This window comes from Neofelis nebulosa, chromosome 9 (genome assembly GCF_028018385.1).
Source record: "Neofelis nebulosa isolate mNeoNeb1 chromosome 9, mNeoNeb1.pri, whole genome shotgun sequence".
Classification (NCBI taxonomy): Eukaryota; Metazoa; Chordata; class Mammalia; order Carnivora; family Felidae; genus Neofelis; species Neofelis nebulosa.
In genome coordinates this window covers 39,025,668-39,045,871 of record NC_080790.1, presented here as the reverse complement: position 1 = coordinate 39,045,871, position 20,204 = coordinate 39,025,668, and the positions used below count along the sequence as shown (strand labels likewise).

At 43.3% G+C, this 20,204-nt stretch overlaps 1 protein-coding gene across 2 annotated transcripts in view; it reads left to right on the top strand.

Moving 5' to 3' along the window:
- Positions 1–2,493: 2,493 nt before the first annotated feature.
- The window catches only part of SPMIP9 (sperm microtubule inner protein 9), a 51,949-nt gene continuing 34,238 nt past the window's right edge, over positions 2,494–20,204 (top strand). The window contains exons 1-2 of one of the 2 annotated variants that reach the window (XM_058683383.1): positions 2,494–2,561; positions 8,296–8,436. In XM_058683383.1, the coding sequence (XP_058539366.1) occupies positions 8,384–8,436 (53 nt within the window). In that variant the 5' untranslated portion in view covers positions 2,494–2,561; positions 8,296–8,383. The remainder of the gene's footprint in view (positions 2,562–8,295; positions 8,437–20,204) is intronic. The other variant, XM_058683378.1, reaches the window with a different exon arrangement.

Genomic DNA, 20,204 nt, shown 5'->3' with positions numbered 1-20,204 from the left:
AAAAAGGAACAGAGAGAGGATTTCTTGTGCCCTGACAGCTACCACTGGACAATGTTTATGAAATATTTTTATCAACCTTGTCCAAGTGTTTTCCATCCCCTGCAGAACATTTTCAGCAAGTATTTCAGGTTGAGTTTAAAATTAGGTTCATTTATAAATTCAAGAAGGACCATTTATGAACTCCAGAAATATATATTGAGCATGACAGATCCTGGCCCTGGCTCCAGGCAGACATGATAAGCCATGAATCTCTGCACTCACATAGCTTTCAGACAGGAGAAAGTTCTGACTCTCTATGACCCAGAGGACCAAGGGACCCAGGAGACTCAGGCTACAGGTTTACAATCCCCAAGGTCACTTTATCTTGCCTGGGAATACTGAAATAAGCTTGTCTTTTAAGGATAAATTAGGCTTTCAGATGAGCAAAACTTATCTATAAGATATGCTAATTTATAAACCCTCACCCAACCATGCATATGATGTCTATGAAGATAGAAGTTTCCTCCTAGGAGAACTCAATTCTTCTGCTATCTTGAAAAGACAGGTGTGGAGCTTCAGTATGAAGCAGTGGTCATTACCCAACACTTTCCAAAGTTGAAATGGTTAAGAATTCTGTGACCTATGTTTAATGTAATTAATAAATTTAACTGCTATCTTCTTATCTTCTGTCTATCTTCCTGTCTTCCTGTCTATCTTCTGTGACCTAGACTTCTCCACTGACAGAACAATGGATAGTCTTGGCCATCCAGCCTGAATGAAAGGAGTCCATTCTCCTACTGAAACAGCATGGCCCTAGCACCCTCCATGGTTTGCCCAATGCATTGGTCCTAAACCTGTCATGGTTTGCCATGAATGAATCAAGAAGTTTAAAAACCAGTTCTCTTCTTTAGTTGTATGAATTGACAGGTCAAGATGTAACCAGGATCTTAAGTCAACCTGTGTCTGGTAAACAGAGAAAGATTAGTGGATTTTATAGTATCAGTGGCTTTATCATTTTGCTAGACTCCATTTTACATAAAATTTTTGTATAAGCATCATATATTTTACTACCTCACTGTACCTCTTCTTACCAACCTCCAATTGAACTAAGATTCATTCCTCTAAAATCCCAGTTCCCAGGGGCACCTGGGTGACTCAGTCAGTTAAGAATCCGAATTTTGATTTTGGCTCAGGTCATGACCTCATGGTTTGTGAGTTCAAGCCCCACATCGGGCTCTGTGCTTACAGTGCAGAATCTGCTTGGGATTCTGCATCTCCCTCCCTCTCTGCCCCTGCCCCGCTTGTGCTCTCTCTCTCAAAAACAAATAAACAGTTCCCAGATTTTCTATCCTAGGACCTTTGCTTTGTCTCTACCTTTTGAGAATAGCAGTTACTTTCAAATAATAGGCACTCTATAGATGGTTTTTTGATGGTGATGATGATGAAGAAGGAGAAGGAGAAGAACCACCTATGGCTTGAACCTTGAACCTGTGGCTGCTCCCTTAGTCTAGATCTTCTTGAGTTGACCCCACCCAGTCAAGGCTGAGATTGGAGAAGATGGACTGACCTAGTTTTCCAACCAGTGCTTCTGAGTCCTGTGTCAGAGTCACCCAGAGAGCTTGTTAAAATGCACATGCCTTGACTCTGCCCACATGGAGTCTGAACCCTTAGAGTGGGATGCCTGCAGGCTGTATACTTTTTAATCTCCCCCTCACCCCCACAATGATCCTGACATTTGAGTTTGGGAGCATAATTACCTATTCAAAACTTTAAAAATGAGGAAAAGTGCTGCTTTGTAGATACACATAAGTGATAAAGAAGTGATTCCCAAGTTGGAGAGATCAGTGAGCGGTATCCGAATCAATCAAAGTCTTCCTCAAATAGTAGGACTCCTGCTCTTGTCTCATTTGGAGGTGACATGGAGAAGCCATGGCTACCATGGATGTGCCTGTAGCGTCCGTCAGAAGCAGAGAGGCAGTGGGAGACAGTTGAGAGCCATGCTAAGGAGCAAAGAGTATACAAGTGGTGGGAAAGTCAAGGAGCACTTCATATGAATGTATTAATATGTATTTGGGGGGGGAAAGATGGTTTGGGGGGAAAGGAAATCTTAGATGGAGATTTGGGAGGTGAAAACGGAGTGAACTTGAATTGAGGGAGCTCATGTCATTGTGGGACACTCGTTAGATTGGTCCTTCTAAAGCAGAGCCTCCTAGGAACCTGTGATGGAAGGTCTCAGAAGTATTTCTGGCAATCAAGCAGAATGTTCCAGTTCTCTGGTTTCTGAAGACAGAGAGACCTGGGCTCCGGACTCAGCTTTGGTGCATATTTAACTCACGGAATAGTACCACCAGCTAAAAGCCACTTGAATCTACTTGATTTTCTCATGTGTGAGGCCTAGATGGCTATAACCTAAATTGTTCGAAGGGTTACATGTGATAACGTGTGTAAAGCACTAAGCATTCAGTAAATAATAGTGTTTATTTTCTGAATGCCTGTTTTTTATTTTCTGAACAGATAAACCTGGGAATGGAGTAGACTGCCTTTGATCATGGATGAGTCAAGTGTCAAGATGAGAACACAAGGTAAACATTAATGGACACTTTCCTGCTTAGAAAAAACAAAATAAAATACATGATTTGCCTGAGAGCATTGTTTGGACCGATCTTCTTAGGTGAGAAAGCATTTGGCAAATGAAACACTAGACATTTCAATATATAACATATGAAGCTTCTTAATTTGGTGAAAAATTCATGAAATGCCAATGACATGCCAGGCGCTGGACCAGGCACAAGAGAAAAGGAAAAAAGAGAGAGTTTCTGCCCTCAAGATACCCCAGCTAAGGAAAAACCAAAAAGGGAAGTAACTAGGCTGCAAGTAGCTTCTGTGGGATTTGTGATAATAGTGTCCTTTAAGATATTAGTAATTTTCTTATCCATTGCTAAGAGTTGCATCTATTTTGGGGAGATTGAGCCCTTTGTCTCTAATAGGAGTTACTGTATTTTATCCCGATATTCCCTTTTGTCTTTGTATCAGTGTTTTGTTTTTTATCTCATGGGTATCATTTTTATATCATCAAATATTAGTATCTTCCTTAAGAGCTTCTAGATTTTTGTGTCAAAGCTGCCAGGCCTTCCTCATTCTGAGGTTATAAAATAATTCTCGCATGTTTTCTTCATTTACAATTCTGTTTTTTTATATTCAAAACTTCTTTTAACTTTTTAAAAAATGTTATTTATTTTTGAGGGAAAGAGAGAGAGTGGGAGAGGCAGAGAAAGGGAGGCAGAGGATCTGAAGCAGGCTGCCAGCGCAGAGCCCAATGCGGGTCTTGAACTCATGAACGGTTAGATCATGACCTGAGCCAAAGTCAGGCTCTCAACCGACTGAGCCACCCAGGCACCCCACTCAAAGCTTTTTATATTCAAAAATACGCTGTAATTTATTTGGATGAGAGATGAGGATTCAACTTTCTTTTTTCTAGAAGGCCACCTGGGGTCCCAACATCATTTATTGAATAGTCCCCCTAATGTATTGGTTTTGTAGATAATATAAACCAATTTGATGTTGAGTTCTGAGATGAAAGGGTCCTTGGTATTCATTAATATTGACCCTGAGTCATCAACAAAAGATTAAATCATGTTGTATAGTCTCTAAGAGGCAAAGGGGAGTGAATGATTCATATGGAATAATTTTAAGCACTCGTGTTAACACTTTTTGTTTTGTTGCTTAGAGGCCATAATTTCAAAAGTTAGCATCTTATCTCCCCCTAACCAAGATAAATTTCTTGGTAACTAAAACTAAAATAAATATGAAAATGTCAGAGAAAGCCTGTTTGTAGTGACAGGTCAGTGGCTGGTCAAATGTTGAGCACGTCCAGGATCAGCTGGCTAGTTATTCACACCCCTGCATTTATCCTAGATCAGAAACCCTGAGAATGTAAAGCATTGTTTTATTTGGAATTCAATGATTAGTTCTGAAACTCTGGGTCAGAAGAAGCCTCATGCTAATTAACAAGCCCATCAGCAGCATGAGAGACTGTTTCCTCACATCCTTATTCAAGATTCAATATAACCAAAGTTTACTAATCTCATAGACAAAAAATATCTCCTTTCTCGTTTCCACATTCACTTCTTTAATTATGAGTGATTTTGGCCATCTTTTCGTATGTGCGTTCTTCTTCTGTGAACAATGTTCTTGGCAAATTTTGTTGGATTGTTTGACTTTTTCTTATCCATCTAATAGAATCTTTGCATTAACCCTGTCAGGGAGAAATCACAGCCTCTCCAAGCCTGTTTTCTGGCCAGGAGATTGAAAGCAGTAATGTTAATGTTAGGGATAACCGTCGGGACGCCTGAGTGGCCCAGTCGGTTGAGCGTCCAACTTTGGCTCAGGTCATGATATCGCGGTCCGTGAGTTCGAGCCCCGCGTCGGGCTCTGTGCTGACAGCTCAGAGCATGGAGCCTGCTTTGGATTCTGTGTCTCCCTCTCTCTCTGCCCCTACCCCGTTCGTGCTCTGTCTCTCTCTGTCAAAAATAAATAAACATTAAAAAAAATAATAAAAAAATTTTTAAAAAAGGATAACTGTCAACTTCTACTGAGGACCTGCTTCGGGTACTTCACTCAGCATTAACTCATTTGAGAGCCCCTCGTCCATAAATCACCTTTGCACCAATTAGACAAAGGCATCCCTACCTTTGTGCGGGCATAGCCTGCCCGACTGTTCAGAGCAATGCTGTCTCATCTAATTTTCATAAATAATCCTATGAAGAAGGTATTATTATCCTTATTTTAGGTCATTTCCCCCAAACCGCTCGGCAAATCAGCGGTGAATTTGGAGCGCATGATTGGTCATTGTGCTGTATAGTGCCTGCTTCACATGGTTACAGTCAGTATTACTCAAGACAGTCTCATAAAGTACTCAACACAAGTGGTAAATAGTTACTAAAATATATGTAGTATTAGCCTGTGGTCTGTCATGTGTTGCAAATATTGCTTTCCAATTTTGTCATTTGGCGTTTAGTTTGGCTTGTGTTTGCTACCCAACAAAATTTTTCTATAATCAGATTTATCTTTTCGATTGTGACTGTGGTCATGACTTCTGTTTTGGTTGGCATTATAAAGACAAAATAATTGCATAAGATAACCACTCCCGTGTTCATGAGGGAACAGGCTAACTTCAAGAGAGCCCTAAATTGAAGACCACATTTGCCTGCTCGGCCACGGAACAGCCTTGATGTGGGATGTGCCCTTCGTAGCACAGGCCTCCCGGGGACCCGGCTGCTTTTTCTCTGTTGGAACAGAACATGGGAAGAGAACGGGAGAGGAACTGGAAAACAAGCAATTTCCCATAAAGGAAGGGACATTCATTTCCATGTGAATCCCATTGGAACTTAATCAGGTGGACGCACTTGACTTCGAAAAAAGCTGGAAAATGTAGTCTCGAGCTGGGGGGGCTGTGCCCTGCGGAAACAAGGGGTATGGTGGGCAGGGGCAGAGCTTGTGTACTAAAAGAGAGGAGAGCGTACCAGGGTATGAGGAGCACCCCTCCCCAAACCCTGCGGCCTCATATGTGAAAGTCCTCCCTTCCTGAACTGACTTCTGTGTAACTTTTGCTCAGCAAAGAACTTCAGGTCTTGTAGATGCAGTTCTTTTCTTTTCTCCCCTCCCCCCCCCCCCCCCCCCCCCACCTCCAAGCTCTTTTTGTTGGGGATAATTACAAGAAGTAACTCAGAGTTAAGAGAAGAAATAATACTCCTTGCCTCCTGAGGGTCTTGGCAGATTCTCCTTCCTGGGTCTGGACCACTTTCCAGTCTTTCAGCCAGTTAATTGCTACCTGTTCTTCAGATGCCAGCTTCATCCTCAGAGAAAGGGCCCTAGCTCCTTCCCTCACCAAACAGACAAGGGCTTCTTCATAATCATCTCCTAGTATTTTTCGTTCACAGCGCTTTTGCAGCTGGTAACTGGGGTGTGTTAGCGTGACTGTTTGCCTGACATCATGCTGGTGGCACTGGACTGTGGATTTCCAGGGGGCGGGGGCTCACCTCCAGGGACAGAGCCTAGCACTGGGCACAGAGTAGGTGTTCAGTAAATGTTTGCCGGACGAATGAATGGGTGTTGAGAGTCAGGCAGCTGAGCTCTGAAAGAAAGGAAGGAGGCTGAGACAATAGCAGCTGATACCTTAGCACCTCCTGGGTGGCCGGTCAGAGGGGAGGGGCTGAACCCGGGGAAGGGGCGGGCAGCACCTGACAGGCCTGATGGACCCAGGTCCAGAAGCTGTCTATCGGCAGGGCTGACAAGGGGAAAGCCCTTGCAGGGCAGAGGGGTACGGGTGGGAAATGCCTGCTCAACTCTGGTGCCACCATTGAGGCCTCTGATCCTTTGGAAGAGGCACCCACACCTACTAACTGGTGAATTGATGAAATGTTATGTGTTGGGATTTTCCTGCCTCTTCTGAGAAATAAAATTACTTGCTCCAGAACTTCATTCATTTTTCTGGAACGAAGCTAAATCCTCTGCCAGACACTTATTTGGACAACTTGCGTTTCAGTCTACAAGTGACATTGACATTTAAGGCAAATCTGTGTCAGGAGTGGTGGTGAAACCAAAGTAGTTAGGATTTCATCCTCTCCTATCGTTGGTGCACTTTTGGACCTTACTATTGACGTTTGACCGTGTCCTAATCAATAAGGTAGATAGCGTATTGACCATCAAATTAAACCGCAGAGATACTGTTTCATTTTGGGCAGGCGTGGGCTACATCATCTATATTGCATTCATCTACCTATCTCTCTTTTTTTGTAACCTCGGTTCCTCAAAGTTTCTGCCTCTTTTGTGGGAATGGTAAGTCCACTAGAAGCAAAGATAAGAGAAACAAAACACTTTGGAAAGCATACAGAAAAGGCAGTTGACATGAAGTCACTTATAGGATGGAACCTCAGGGCGGTTGCAGAAATGCACCTTGGGTCAACTTTTCTTTCTTTTCTTTAAATTTTTAATGTTTATTTTTGAGAGAGAGAGAGCATGCGAGTAGAGGAAGGGAGGAGAGAGGGGGAGACACAGAATCCAAAGCAGGCTCCAGGCTCTGAGTTGTCAGCCCAGAGCCTGATGCGGGGCTTGAACTCATGAACTGTGAGATCATGACCTGAGCTGTGAGCCACCCAGCTGCCCCATCAACTTTTCTTTTTTAAATTCCTCGTTTGATTTCATGTCCCAGTGCACATGGAAATGACAGCTGCCAAGAGAGATACAATGTTGGAAAAGATTCGGGGAGAATCAAAGGGCCTGGGGTTGTACTCTGGGAGTCTCTTGGGCTTCTCTTTCGTGGTCTTGCTGTCATCTGTCATTATCACCCAGGAGGGTGAGTAGCCATAGTAACCGCTGGTGAAAATGCCACCTAGCATCTTCACCTCTGGGACTGTATGTACCTATTCTATTTTTTTTTTAATTTTATTTTAATGTTTATTTATTTTTGAGAGAGACAGAGACAGAATGCGAGTGGGTTAGGTGCGGAGAGAGAGGGAGACACAGAATCTGAAGCAGGCTCCAGGCTCCGAGCTGTCAGCACAGAGCCCCACGCGGGGCTCGAACTCACGAGCTGTGAGATCATGACCTGAGCCGAAGTCGGTCGCTCAACCGACTGAGCCACCCAGGCTCCCCTGTATCTACCCATTCTTGACCAGTGAAGAATCTTTGCATTTGTTCCATTTGGAATAGGAAAGCACTCCACAATAGACCATCTTCCTTCTTGCTGCTTAGGTTTTCTCCCGTCCGATGATTTCAGCTTCAGGGAGGTGAAAGAACAGAAGAGCCAGAGCAGGTGGGTCAGGAGCTCCTCCAACCCTCAGTCCGTTCCATCGCGTAATCCAGGCACCGTTGGCTCTTGCAAAAATTATTACAAGAGTAAAATGTGATTCTAACTTTCCCTCATGAACACCTGTGCTAGATTTTACTGCCTGGATAATCAGTCCATTTTTACTGTTGACATTATTTCCGGAGAGTCCTTGGAGGAACACCATTTGAAAATAAGGCTGGTAACCTCAGCCTGATGCATCTGATGACGCTTTTGTTCTCTCCGTTGAGTCGCGTCTGACAGAGCATTCGAATTGCAGCTGCTTGAAAATAGGCAGTGTGCCCGCTTCCGAGCCTGTGAAAACGCGTCTCGGTGTCACTGTGTTTTCTAGTCTTGTGTGGCAAGAGAGGTAGATCTGAAAAAGAGAAGTAATTCCAAGTTTAGAGAAAGTGGTGGGGCAAAGCAGAAGGACGACGGCTAGAAGCACCGGCCTCAGATGGTTTATTTACACACCAAAGCTGTCTTTCCAGTGGCAGCGTTCCGCATTTCCAGAAGAAACTCAGATCAGAGGCTTGGCTGGATCGCGCCTCCAGACTTGAAGGAACAGGAGCTGACGCTATGCTCTTCACACTGCGCAGAGGAACCTGGCCTGAGCCCAAGGCCTTTGTCAGGTGCGCTTTCTCTATTGTTCCTCAAATGGCGAGGGATTAAGATGAGGGGGTTGGAGTGGCAATTTTTTTCTGACTCTTCCTAAGCCAGAAGAGACACTTTTCTTAGAGAGCTGTGGGAAGGAATGCAGACTGCTGAGTGCTTTGGGGAGCTTGTTTCCAAACACCTGGGGTGTGTGTGTAATCCGCACTTGAAAACAGCTGACTTCTGCTTCCTCCAAGCCACCTCCCGCCCCTCCCTTCCCTTCACCACTGCTCTTCCTCCAGCCTCCAAAGCCCCGCTCTTTGAATCTTAGGACTAGAAGGAGCCCCACCGCTCACAGCTTCAAGTGGGGTGCGACCTCCTTTATTTAGGCGAACCGGCTAGCTTTGCCGCCCTCCATCCCAACCACTGAGGTTGCAAGTAAGGGAGAGAGTTGGATTTTCAAAATGATCTGTGCCTGGCTCTTAGCCCTCTCATGCAAATGTGCGCCGCAGGCTTTTGGGAGGTTAGGACACCTCTGGTGTTGGTATGGTTGATTATTCATCAGCACCTTTGAGCCCTCAGAGAAAGGCCCGATAGAAATACAGGGAAAAGAAGGTGGCTCCTCTAACTGCACCTGGCCCCACTTTATTGGTCAACTTACTCCCTCAGAAGTCCTGAGAGGCAGAATAGAAATTACCATATTGCACAAGATTCTTTTTTTTTTTTTAAGATTTTAATTTTAAGTAATCTCTACACCCACTGTGGGGCTCGAACCCATGACCCCCAGACCAAGAGTTGCATGTCCCACTGACTGAGCCAGCTGGGTGCTCCTACACAAGCATCATTTTAAATGTATTATTTTCTTTTATTTTTAATATATACTTTTAAAGTTTATATGTTTATCCTGAGAGAGAGAGGGAGAGGGAGAACAAGTGGGGGAGGGGCAGAGAGTGGGGGACAGAGGATCCAAAGTGGGCTCTGTGCTGACAGCAGACAGCCTGATGCAGGGCTTGAACTCACGAACCATGCATGAGATCGTGACCTGAGCCGAAGTCGGATGCTTAACCGACTGAGCCACCCAGGCGCCCCTAAATTTTTAAATTTAGGGAATTTTCCCCTCTCAATTTGGGTTTGGTGGGCTAGGTACTCAAATAAATCTCCTGTACAGCTGACTTGTCTGTAAGCCCTAAGAAATAATAGCTGCCAACATCGCTGCTCAGAGATTTAAAGCTGCCCGAAAAGGTTTTTTTAAACTTCTCAGAAACAAAACTGGTTCTGTGAGTAGCATGTAAAGGATTAGAATCAGTCCCGCTTCCGAGAGAAGTAAATCAAGCAGGACACCAGACTGGTCAGCTGCACTCTGTCCACAGTGTGCAAAAAAACAATTAAAAATTGTTTAATGCTCCTCGTCCAGCTCTGGAGTCCCAGCCCGTGTGGCACCGGTGATCACCTGCGGGGACTCCTTCTCTCCATGATCAGCATGTTCACGGAGGGCAAGGGCTGTGGCTGCTGTGTCCCCTGCTCCAACGTGGAGTCTAACACACTGACCGCTTGCTGACTAAATGCTTGCTGGTGCGTCTTGTTATTAATCGGTGAGAGGGTCTGACGACGCCGTACCTCCGCAAGTGTGTTCATTTAGCTTCTTAAAAATCTGCTGCTGTGAAAGGTAAGCTGTGTTTATTTCGAATCTCAAGCTTACCCCTGAAGGAGTCTGTAACTGATGATGGCACTGAAGGCTGTAACTTGCTTTTGTTCTGCTGTTTCCACCTACGAAATAGGCAGGATGGCTGATCTGATGATGGCCTCTTCTGTGGCGGGTTGTGGGCTTTCTGTAGGAAATGGGCGTGTTCAGATGGTGCGGAAAAATTGCATATTCTCGACCATTCCTACACTCTTGCATCTATAAATCCAGCGTCTCTTTGCCATAAAGATTTTATATAAAATGGGGAGTATCGAAACCATTTTTCTGTTCATATCAGTCCAGGTTTGCATTTTATTTATCTATTTTTTTTTTATTATTATCTTTTAGTAATCTTTACACCCAACGTGGGGCTTGAACTTACGACACCAAAATCAAGAGTCACATGCTCTTCTGACTGAGCCAGCCAGACGCCCCTCTCGGTTGGCATTTTAAAACAGATTTCTAAATACATACTTTCAATAAATATAAAAGCTCTACTCAGTTAAGTCACTACTTTGTATTATATTCCAGTGCATAAATAAGATTAATCCTAGACAGTAAGTCTTAAAATGCTTAGGAAGAAACAACTGAAGTGTTAATAATGCAGGACTTTGCCACGGTTTGTGTTTCGAGCCCCGAGATTCTAGCAACGGGTTGCAGTAGGGTTACTGATTATTAATTGAGTTGGAAAAATAACTACTTGGAAAGAGAAAATGTCATTGCTGGAAAAAAAAATAACATTCTATCCAGCCGTTCTCTCTTACCAAGCAGATATATTAAGAGTACAGCTGCCCCTTGAACCACATGGGTTTGAACTACACACATCCACTTACATGCGGATTTTTCCCAGTAAATACAGTACAGTGCTGTAAAATGTATTTTCTCTTTCTTATGATTTCCTTAATAACATTTTCTTCTCTGTAGCTTACTTTATTATAAGAATAGAGCATGTAATACAGATAGCATACAAAATATGTGTTAATTGACTGTTCGTGTTATTGTTAATGGTTAACAGTAGGCTATTAGGACTTCACAATAGGCTATTAGTTATTAAGCTTTGGGGGAGTCCAAAGTTACTCATGGATGGGAATGCAAACTGGTGCAGCCACTCTGGAGGACAGTATGGAGGTTCCTCAAAAAGTTAAAAATAGAACTACCCTATGACCCAGCAATTGCACTACTAGGTATTTATCCAAGGGATATAGGAGTGCTGATTCGAAGGGGCACATGCACCCTGATGTTCATAGCAGCACTATCGACAATAGCTGAAGTATGGAAAGAGCCCAAATGTCCATCAACAGATGAATGACTAAAGAAGATGTGCCATATATATATATATATATATATATATATATAACATATAATAATATATGTTATTATATATATATAAAATAATAAAATATATATATATAACAATAAATGACCCGCCAGGGCACACTATCACAGAATTTTAGCGTTAGGAATGGAGAGAATATTCTGAAAGATGATAGAGTAAAAGTTAGAAGTCACACACACAGGATTCCATAAGACTGCAGTAATAACTGGTCAATAGGGGAAGATACATGGAAATGTCTTCAAAATTCAGAGGGATATGATGTGGATGGAGCGAGAATGTATTATGCTGAGAGAAATAAGTCAATTAGAGAGAGACAAATACCATATGATTTCACTCATATGCAGAATTGAAGAAACAAAACAGATGAACATATGGGCAGTTGGGGGGATGGGGGAGAGAAGAGAGGGAAGCAAGCCACAAGAGACTCTTAACCATAGAGAACAAACTGAGGGTTGATGGAGGGAGGTGGGTGGGAGATGGGCTAGATGGGTGATGGATACTGAGGAGGGCACTTGTGATGAGCACTGGGGGTTGTATGTAAGTGATGAATCACTGAATCCTGCTCCTGAAACCAATATTGCACTGTGTGTGAACCAAAATTTAAACTAAAAAAGGAAAAAAAATAAATTGGTACATTTCTACTGGAAAATGTTATGACTATACCTAGCAATATCTTCATAGCTCCCGTCCTGGAATCCCACTTATGTTCCTAGAGAATAATTTAGCAGAAGCAAAAATAAATGAGTAAGTAAACACATAAAAGAGCCATGTTTTTGAAAAAAAAAAAATTCAAAGGGATAGCAAAAAAAGGAGAAACAACACAAGAACCCATTAGCTGATGAATGGATAAATAGAAGTGGTATAGCAATGCAAGGGACCTTGTCTGCCAGTAAAAAGGAATGAAATACTGTTACTTGCTACAACATGGATGACGTTGCAGGCATGATGCTCAGAGACTACATGTTGTAGAACTCCATTTATATGGGGGGACTGGGGAGTGACTGCTAATGGATATAGAGTTTCTTTGGGGGCAACGAAAATGCTTTCCACTGGATTCTCAGGGCTAATCACTGTTCCAATTTGATGGTTTTATCATCATACTCATTTGATATACTCATTTGACCATTATAACTTGGTGGCTTTGCATGCTAACGTCTCTTCAAGAACCATCAGACTAAAAGGAAATGTCCTTTGGAATGGGTATGCTTTATTATTAACTAACACATCGGTTAGTTAATCCTTTACTAGAGTTTAGCTGCCTGGGGGCATGTGAGAATCTCTCAGACCCAAGCTTGCCAGTCAGGGATGCTTGTACCTACCCACCTGTCCTTCAAAGACCAATGATGAGTGGTGGGAACGAGTCTTCTCAGGTGGCTGAGACATGAGGTGATGGGGAAAGCACTCAGCTCTCCCTGCAGTGGAGACAACAAAGAGGAGAATATTTCTTTTATTTATCTGCACCTGCAAAGACATTTAAAGAATCATTTGATTCATATATCTACCCATCATTCTGCTTGCCACCTCCTGGATGCAGGTACTGTGCCAGATGCAGGAATAGAGAGACTAGAATAAGCTATCGCCTGCTCCCGGGAGCTCTTGATCTCTTGAGCAAAGCATGGGGATGCTTGAGACATAGTTCCTGGTATTTTTGTTCCTCATATTTTTGCCAAACTGGGCCTATTCCTGTAAGAATAGATCGCCCTTCCTCACCTCTACCCCTTTGGTGTCATTATTTGAAAATTAAGTCAGCTTCTTGTTTCATAGTAAAATATGTGGCATGGAAGGATTACCTGGCTGTGACGCTGTGCCCCTCCGACTGTCTGGGGTGACCCATCCCTGTAGGCTGGCTAAGTCTGCATCAGTCAAAAAATATCCATCAAGCTGCTGCTATGGAATAAGACTGACAAGGTCCCTTCACTCCGGCTGGGGGAGGAGGGAGGTGAAGTGAGGGCTACTTTGGATAGAACGAGCAAGGGCAGACCTCTCTCAAGGATGAGCATGAGCCAGCCAGGCTATGAGCTGGAGAACAAGTATTTTCCACCACACCGCACTGGAGGCAGGCATTATCAGTCCAGCCTCACAAGGGAGGAGTCCCGCCCCCAGGAGATGAGGAGCTCATCTCGGGTCCTGCAGCCTTCAGCTGGCAAAACAGACATTCACCTTCTCTTTCTCCCCCTCCACGCTAGCCATTCTCTCTCCACCACCCCCGTGTCAGCTGGAAGTGAAACAGCAGAGGACCATGAAGTCAGATTGGGGAGGGAGAGAGAGCCAAGTTGAATGTTAAAGAACAAGAGGGAAGTAGGCGTGGCCCAGTGGAACAGGATGGGGTCATAAGCAGGGTTCCTCTTGCTTCTCTGCTGTTCTCTGGTCATTTTCCTTAAACACTGCACGTCTCCAAAGAATGGAGTCTTATTCTTGCCCCAAGAGAAAGCTTGAGCAAAACACTGGACTGAGTCTTGAACATCAGAGAAGTGTGTGGGAATCTCCCCTGCCCAAGCTTGCCGGCCAAGAATGCTTGTATCTCCTTACCCGTCCTTCAAAGGCCAACGACAGGTGGTGGAAACTGGTCTGTTCAGGTGGCCGAGGAGAGGGCAGGGGGGCGGGGGGACACCCACCTCTCTCTGCACAGGAGGTAACAGATAGGATGGGTTCCCATGTTGTGCCTGCAAACATTAACGCACATTCATAAAAAACTGGGCTTTCACAAAGCATGAGGCCCTCAGTCTGTCATCAGCCAGGCTGGGAAACTGGGGTCCCACCTGAGCCATCCTTCTTCTTCAGGACACTTCACCAACCAGGCCTCTGAGAACCATAAATAAAGATCACTGCGAATGGCTTTTCTGTCTGACCCTTTAACCTGAAATAAAAATAAAGCTTGGAGAAGGTAATCCTGACTCAAGTCTCCTTCGTGGGCTCCTCCTTCCCTTACCTGTTGACAGGTGCCTGCCAGACCTCACAGTTACCTTTGATTTAGCCGTAATGGCATCTCCACACTTAGCTGAGGTCTGCCCTGTAATCCTTCCCAAAGCTTAAGTCAATTTATATGGTAACCTGAGAGCCATTTCTTGCTTCCAGATGATGTCACTGTCTGTTAACACCTACTGGAATGATCACCATACTCATGCTCAGGGCAATGGGACAGATTACTCTCGAAGCCAGAGCTGGGCTAAAACAAATGTTCAACAGGTTTTCAAAATAGAAAAAGAAGCTTTATTCCCATATGCCTTTTTGTAAACTCCTCTGATATCACAGTCCTTATTTTCAGAGAGCCAAGAATGGTTTTTCTGAATCAAAAATCTGCACCTGAGAAGTTGACGTGTGTTTACGGGGAAAAAGGTGGCAAATCTGAGACTGGAGCAGAAGAGCATAGACGTAAGGATCAGAACCTCCAGATGAATTCTAAACCATATATTTTGCTCCGTTTGAACCCTGAAATGAGTTTGCATCAATAAAAGTTAGCCCCAGCATTTGTTTGCTTGAGCACAGTTCTGGGTACAAAGGGGTCTTAAGTTTCTTTGTTCCCGACTCCTTTGGGGTCATGGAGTGAACAAGGTAACAGTGTCTTTGCGTTAAACAGCATCTGCTAACCACAGCAAAATTAGGACCGTTTTGTTACGGGACAGATGGACTACGTGGATTAAGCGGTGGACAGAGAGCTGTGTTTGTGTGTGTTCACATTTCGCTTTGTTTTAAATGTATGGAAATGATTAAAATAAAGCGTCTTTGGCTTTAAATTTTATGAATAGGGGTGTCTGGGTGACTCAGTTGGTTAAGTATCCAACTCCCTTGGCTCAGGCGATGATCTCCTAGTTTGTGAGTTCAGGCCCTGAGTTGGGCTCCACGTGACAGTTTACTAGACTCCATTTTACACAAAATTTTTGTATAAGCATCAGATATATTTTACTAACTTACTGTACCTCTTCTTACCAACCTCCAATTGAACTCAGAACCATTCTTCTAAAATCCCAGTTCCCAGGGGTGCTCGGGTGGCTCAATCAGCTAAGCATCTGACTCGATTTTGGCTCAGGTCATGATCTCATGGTTTGTGAGTTCGAACACCACATCGGGCTCTGTGCAGACAGTGCAGAGTCTGCTTGGGATCCTCTCTCTCTCTTCCTCCCTCTCTGCCCCTTCTCTGCTTGTTCTGCCTCAAATAAATAAACTTAAAAAAAAAAAAAGTAAATTTTATGAATACGTCGGATGCCTGGGTGGCTCACTGGTTCAGGGTCTCACTCAATTTTGGCTCAGGTCATGATCCCAGGGATGTAGGATCAAGCCCTGCATTGGGTTCCACACCGAGTTTGGAGACTGCTGGAGATTCTCTCTCTCCCTCCCCTTCTGCCCCTCTCCCGTGCTTGCATGCTCTCTCTCTAAAACAAATAAAAGTTAAAAACCTTAAATGTTGTGAATATATCAATGTTCTCTTTCCCTACTGTATGATTTTCCTATTGCTGCTGTAGTAAGTTACTACAAACCTAGTGACTTAAAGTAATATAAACGTATAGTGGCAGGGATCAGAAATCTGAAGTTTTCAGAGGAGGATCTGTTTCCTTGCCTTCCCCAGCTTCTAGCGGTCACCTGCTTTCCTAGGCTTGTAGTCCCTTCCCTCTGTGTTCAAACCACGTCACTCCAACCTCTGCTTCTGTCCTCGCTGCTTTTTCTGACTCTGACCCTCCAGCCTCCCTCTTAAAAGCACCTTTGTGATTCCATTGCACCCGCCCCGATAATCCAGGATAATCTCCCATCACGAGATCCTTAATTTAATCACACTCGCAAAGCCCCTTTTGCCATATAAAGTAGCATAGTCCCAAATTCCAGGGATTAGAACACCAGGCATCTTGAAAAGGCATTCTCCAGCCTACCATACCCACTTTCACAAGTGTTTCCAAACGTGGGAGCTGGAAGTCCTTGCTGAGATGCAGATGAAGAGCCATTCGCACACCCAGAGTGTGCCCCTCACCGCAGCTCACTCCTCGAGAGAGCTTTTGTGTCTATCCCTGGGCCCAAAGCCTTCTCCGCAAGGGGTCATGGCTTCTCTGCCTCTTGCTGCGAGGTGGCTGAAATGGCATTGAACTTGGTGAGACTTTAAACAAGAACAAGACTGCTTAACATCTCTGAGGGCAGTTTCATTGGGTGTAAAAGGGAAAAGGGAAATAACACACACTTCTCATGGCCCTCGAGGGGTGAGTGAGGTCAGTGCTGGAAGCACTTCATAAACTGTAAAGACTTTGTAGGCATATCCTCCAGCAGGACTCATTTTAAGGTATAAATTATGTAGCCAAGAGATCGTTAGAGGAAGAAGAGACTTGAGATCCAGTGTCCCAAACCCTTGTGACAGATGTGACATCTGGGGCTCGTATGGCTTCACATGCCTGTCACGAAGCTCGTTACTGGGTAGGCCACGATTGGTTCCATGTTCTTTCCATTGTCAGCCCAATGGAACGGCAACGTGTTCCACTCAGTACACGGTGGGCCATTCACTGGGCTTTTCTACTCAGGTTTGTCCAGAGACTCCCATCCACTGTCACCACAAATTCTCGAGTCTATACCTCTCTTCTCTATGTCTCACACCTGATGTTTGTTCAGTCCTCTCTTTTCCAGCATCTACTTCGACTGTTGCTGTTTTTGTTTGTTTGTTTGTTTGTTTATTTACTTACATTTGAAAGAGGCAGAGAGACCAGGAGCAGGGGAGGGAGGGAGGGAGACAGAAAGAGAGAGAGTCCCAAACAGGCTCTGTACTCAACACAGAGCCCAATGTGGGGCTCCGTCCCATGAACCATGGGATCATGACCTGAACAGAAATCAAGAGTCAAATCCTCAACTGACTGAGCCACCCAGGTGCCCTTTACTGTTTTTTTTTTTTTTTTAACGTTTATTTATTTTTGAGACAGAGAGAGACAGAGCATGAATGGGCGAGGGTCAGAGAGAGGGAGACACAGAATCTGAAACAGGCTCCAGGCTCCGAGCTGTCAGCACAGAGCCCGACTCGGGGCTTGAACTCATGGACCGTGAGATCATGACCTGAGCCGAAGTCGGCCGCTCAACCGACTGAGCCACCCAGGCGCCCCAGCCCTTTACTGTTTTAAACACTTACTGATTTCTTGTTTTTCACCATCTTCCAGTTTCTTCAATATAAGCTGAGATAATTGACTCAGACAGGTTATTTGATGGAATACGGGATGCTCAATTAAATTTTAATGTCAAATAAATTTTTAGTGTAAGCATATCTCAAATATTTCGTGGGCCATGTCTATAGTAAATAACATTTCATTCTTTATCTGAAATTCAAATTCAGCTGGGTATCCTCTTTTTTAGTAACAAACTATAGACATGATCCCTGAAAGTATAGTCTTTATTCTGTTATTTTTTTTTGAGACCTGTCTCCATTTCTAATAGAATTATTTTTTAAAAATTTTTAAATGTTTATTTTTGAGAGAGAGACAGAGCTTGAGCAGGGGAGGGGCAGAGAGGGAGGGAGACACGGAATCTGAAGACACAGAATCTCCAAGCTCTGAGCTTAGGGTACAGAGCCTGATGCAGCACTCGAACCCACAAACCATGATATTATAGCCTGAGCTGAAGTCAGATGCTTAACCAACTGAGCCACCCATGCGCCCCTCTACTAGAATTATTTAATGTTATAAATTTCTCTCTAAACTTTATCTGCATTACACAAATTTTGATGTTACCTTTCCATTTTCATTCAGTTATAAGATCCTTTTTAATTTCCCTTTTTATTTCTTTTTGGGTTATTTAAAAGTATGTTACTTAGTTTTCAAATACTTGGAGACTTTCCAGAGATACTTGATTTTATTTCTAATTTAATTCTATTGTGGTCAGAGAACATGCTTTTTATGATTTTAATCCTTTTAAATTTATTGAAACTTGTTTATGGCCCAGAACGTAGTCCACCATGGTAAATGTTCCACGAACACTTGAATTTGAAAAGAATGTATATTTTGCCATTGATGGATAGAGAGTTCTAAAATGCCAATTCAGTCAAGCGATGGATCATTGACCAGGTCTTCTTACTGATTTTTCACTCTACTTGTTCTAAAATATTGATAGAGGCACATTGAAATCTCCAACTTCAGCTGTAGATTCATCTATTTCTCCTTATAGTTCTCTTGGTTTTGGTTTTTGTTTTGAAGCTCTGATATTCGATGCGTAAACATTTAGGATTGTCCTGCCTTCTTGATGAATTGACCATTTCATCATTATAAAATGAGTCTCTTCCCTGGATTCTGAAATCTTCATTGTCTGATGTTAATACAACCATACCAACTTTTTCTTTTTTAGTGTTAGCATGGTATATGTTTTTCCATACTTTTATTTTATTGTATATTTATATTTAAAATGCGTTTCTTATAGGCAACATCTAGTTGCTTTTTATTCAATCTGATAGTTTCTGGCTTTTAATTGTGATGTTTAGGGGGTTTTCTTGTATTTACATGTCAGACATTTAAAGTAGCTCTTTTGCAGGGCGCCTGGGTGGCTCAGTCACCTAAGCATCGGACTTCAGCTCAGGTCATGATCTCATGGTTCTTGAGTCCGAGCCTCGCATCGGGCTCTGTGCTGACAGCTTTGAGCCTGGAGCCTGCTTACGATTCTGTGTCTCCCTCTCACTCTGCTCCTCCCCCACTTGCACTCTGTCTGTCTCTGTCTCTCTCAAAAATAAATAAACATTAATAAATACATAAATAAAGTAGCTCTTTTGCTTGAAAGAAGGAATACCAGTATACACAGATTGAGCAGAAGCACTGACCTTATGTGCTATAAAAAAATAAAATGTTTTCAAGAGCTACATTTCATTCTTGATGGATTTATTCACTTGCATTTGTGTTTAAATGTAAACCAATACAAAAATCATCAGGTTTTTAAATTTAGGTTCCTGGGTCCCACTCCCAAAGAGTATGATCTGGGTCTGGGTCTGGTCCTGGAGCTTGTACCATAGGACACAAACCGCGCCGCTCTGCCATCACCATGGTAACACCGCCAGCGCAGGAAGTTCTCAGATCACAGCTGGAGGAACACTGTGTACAAAAGCAGCCAGGTCCACTGGATGTACCATCATCTGTTTTTCTTTTTCTTTTCTTTTCTTTTCTTTTCTTTTTTTTTTTTTTTTTTTTTTTTAGGTTATCAAAAGTAGTAAACAAATATTTTGGGGTTTGCCTTCCCATTCCCAGCTGTGAGACAGCATGAGCCGATTACCATTTAAGTCAAGCCAATTTCCAGTGACATAAGTTGAGTCCTTTAGGGAGGCAAGTTTCTTCTTCAGGGCTAGCTCTCCATCCTTTAGTAGAACCTGTGTTACCAAGAAATGAAAGAGAAGAAAGCAGCTACTCAAATGAAATCTGGGTTTAATGAAGACGAAAGGTTTTGGTGATTTATTTAATTGCAACAATAAGAGCATATATATCGTGGAAAAGTGTCCTGCATTTGCCAGTCATCTATTTTGAAACTTTCTGTTGTTGTTGTCGTCGTCGTGATTGTTGTTGTTGGTGGTGGTGGTGGTGGTGTTAGAGAAAAACCACACTCTGGAGTGTTCCTTCTCACCTCTCCCCTATCATGGCTCTTGCCCATTTTTCGGGACCAGCCCAAGCAAGTCCTTTTCTACAATTCTGCCTCTCAGACTCACTATAAAGCTAGAGTTGATTATGCAGATTTGTCACTTGGTCAATTGATTTTCAGCCGCCTTCTGGGCCCATGACATCACAACAAACCAACTTTGGAAGCCAGATGTCAAATGAGGAGAAGAAATTATAACCTGGGCCCATAAAGGAAAAAAA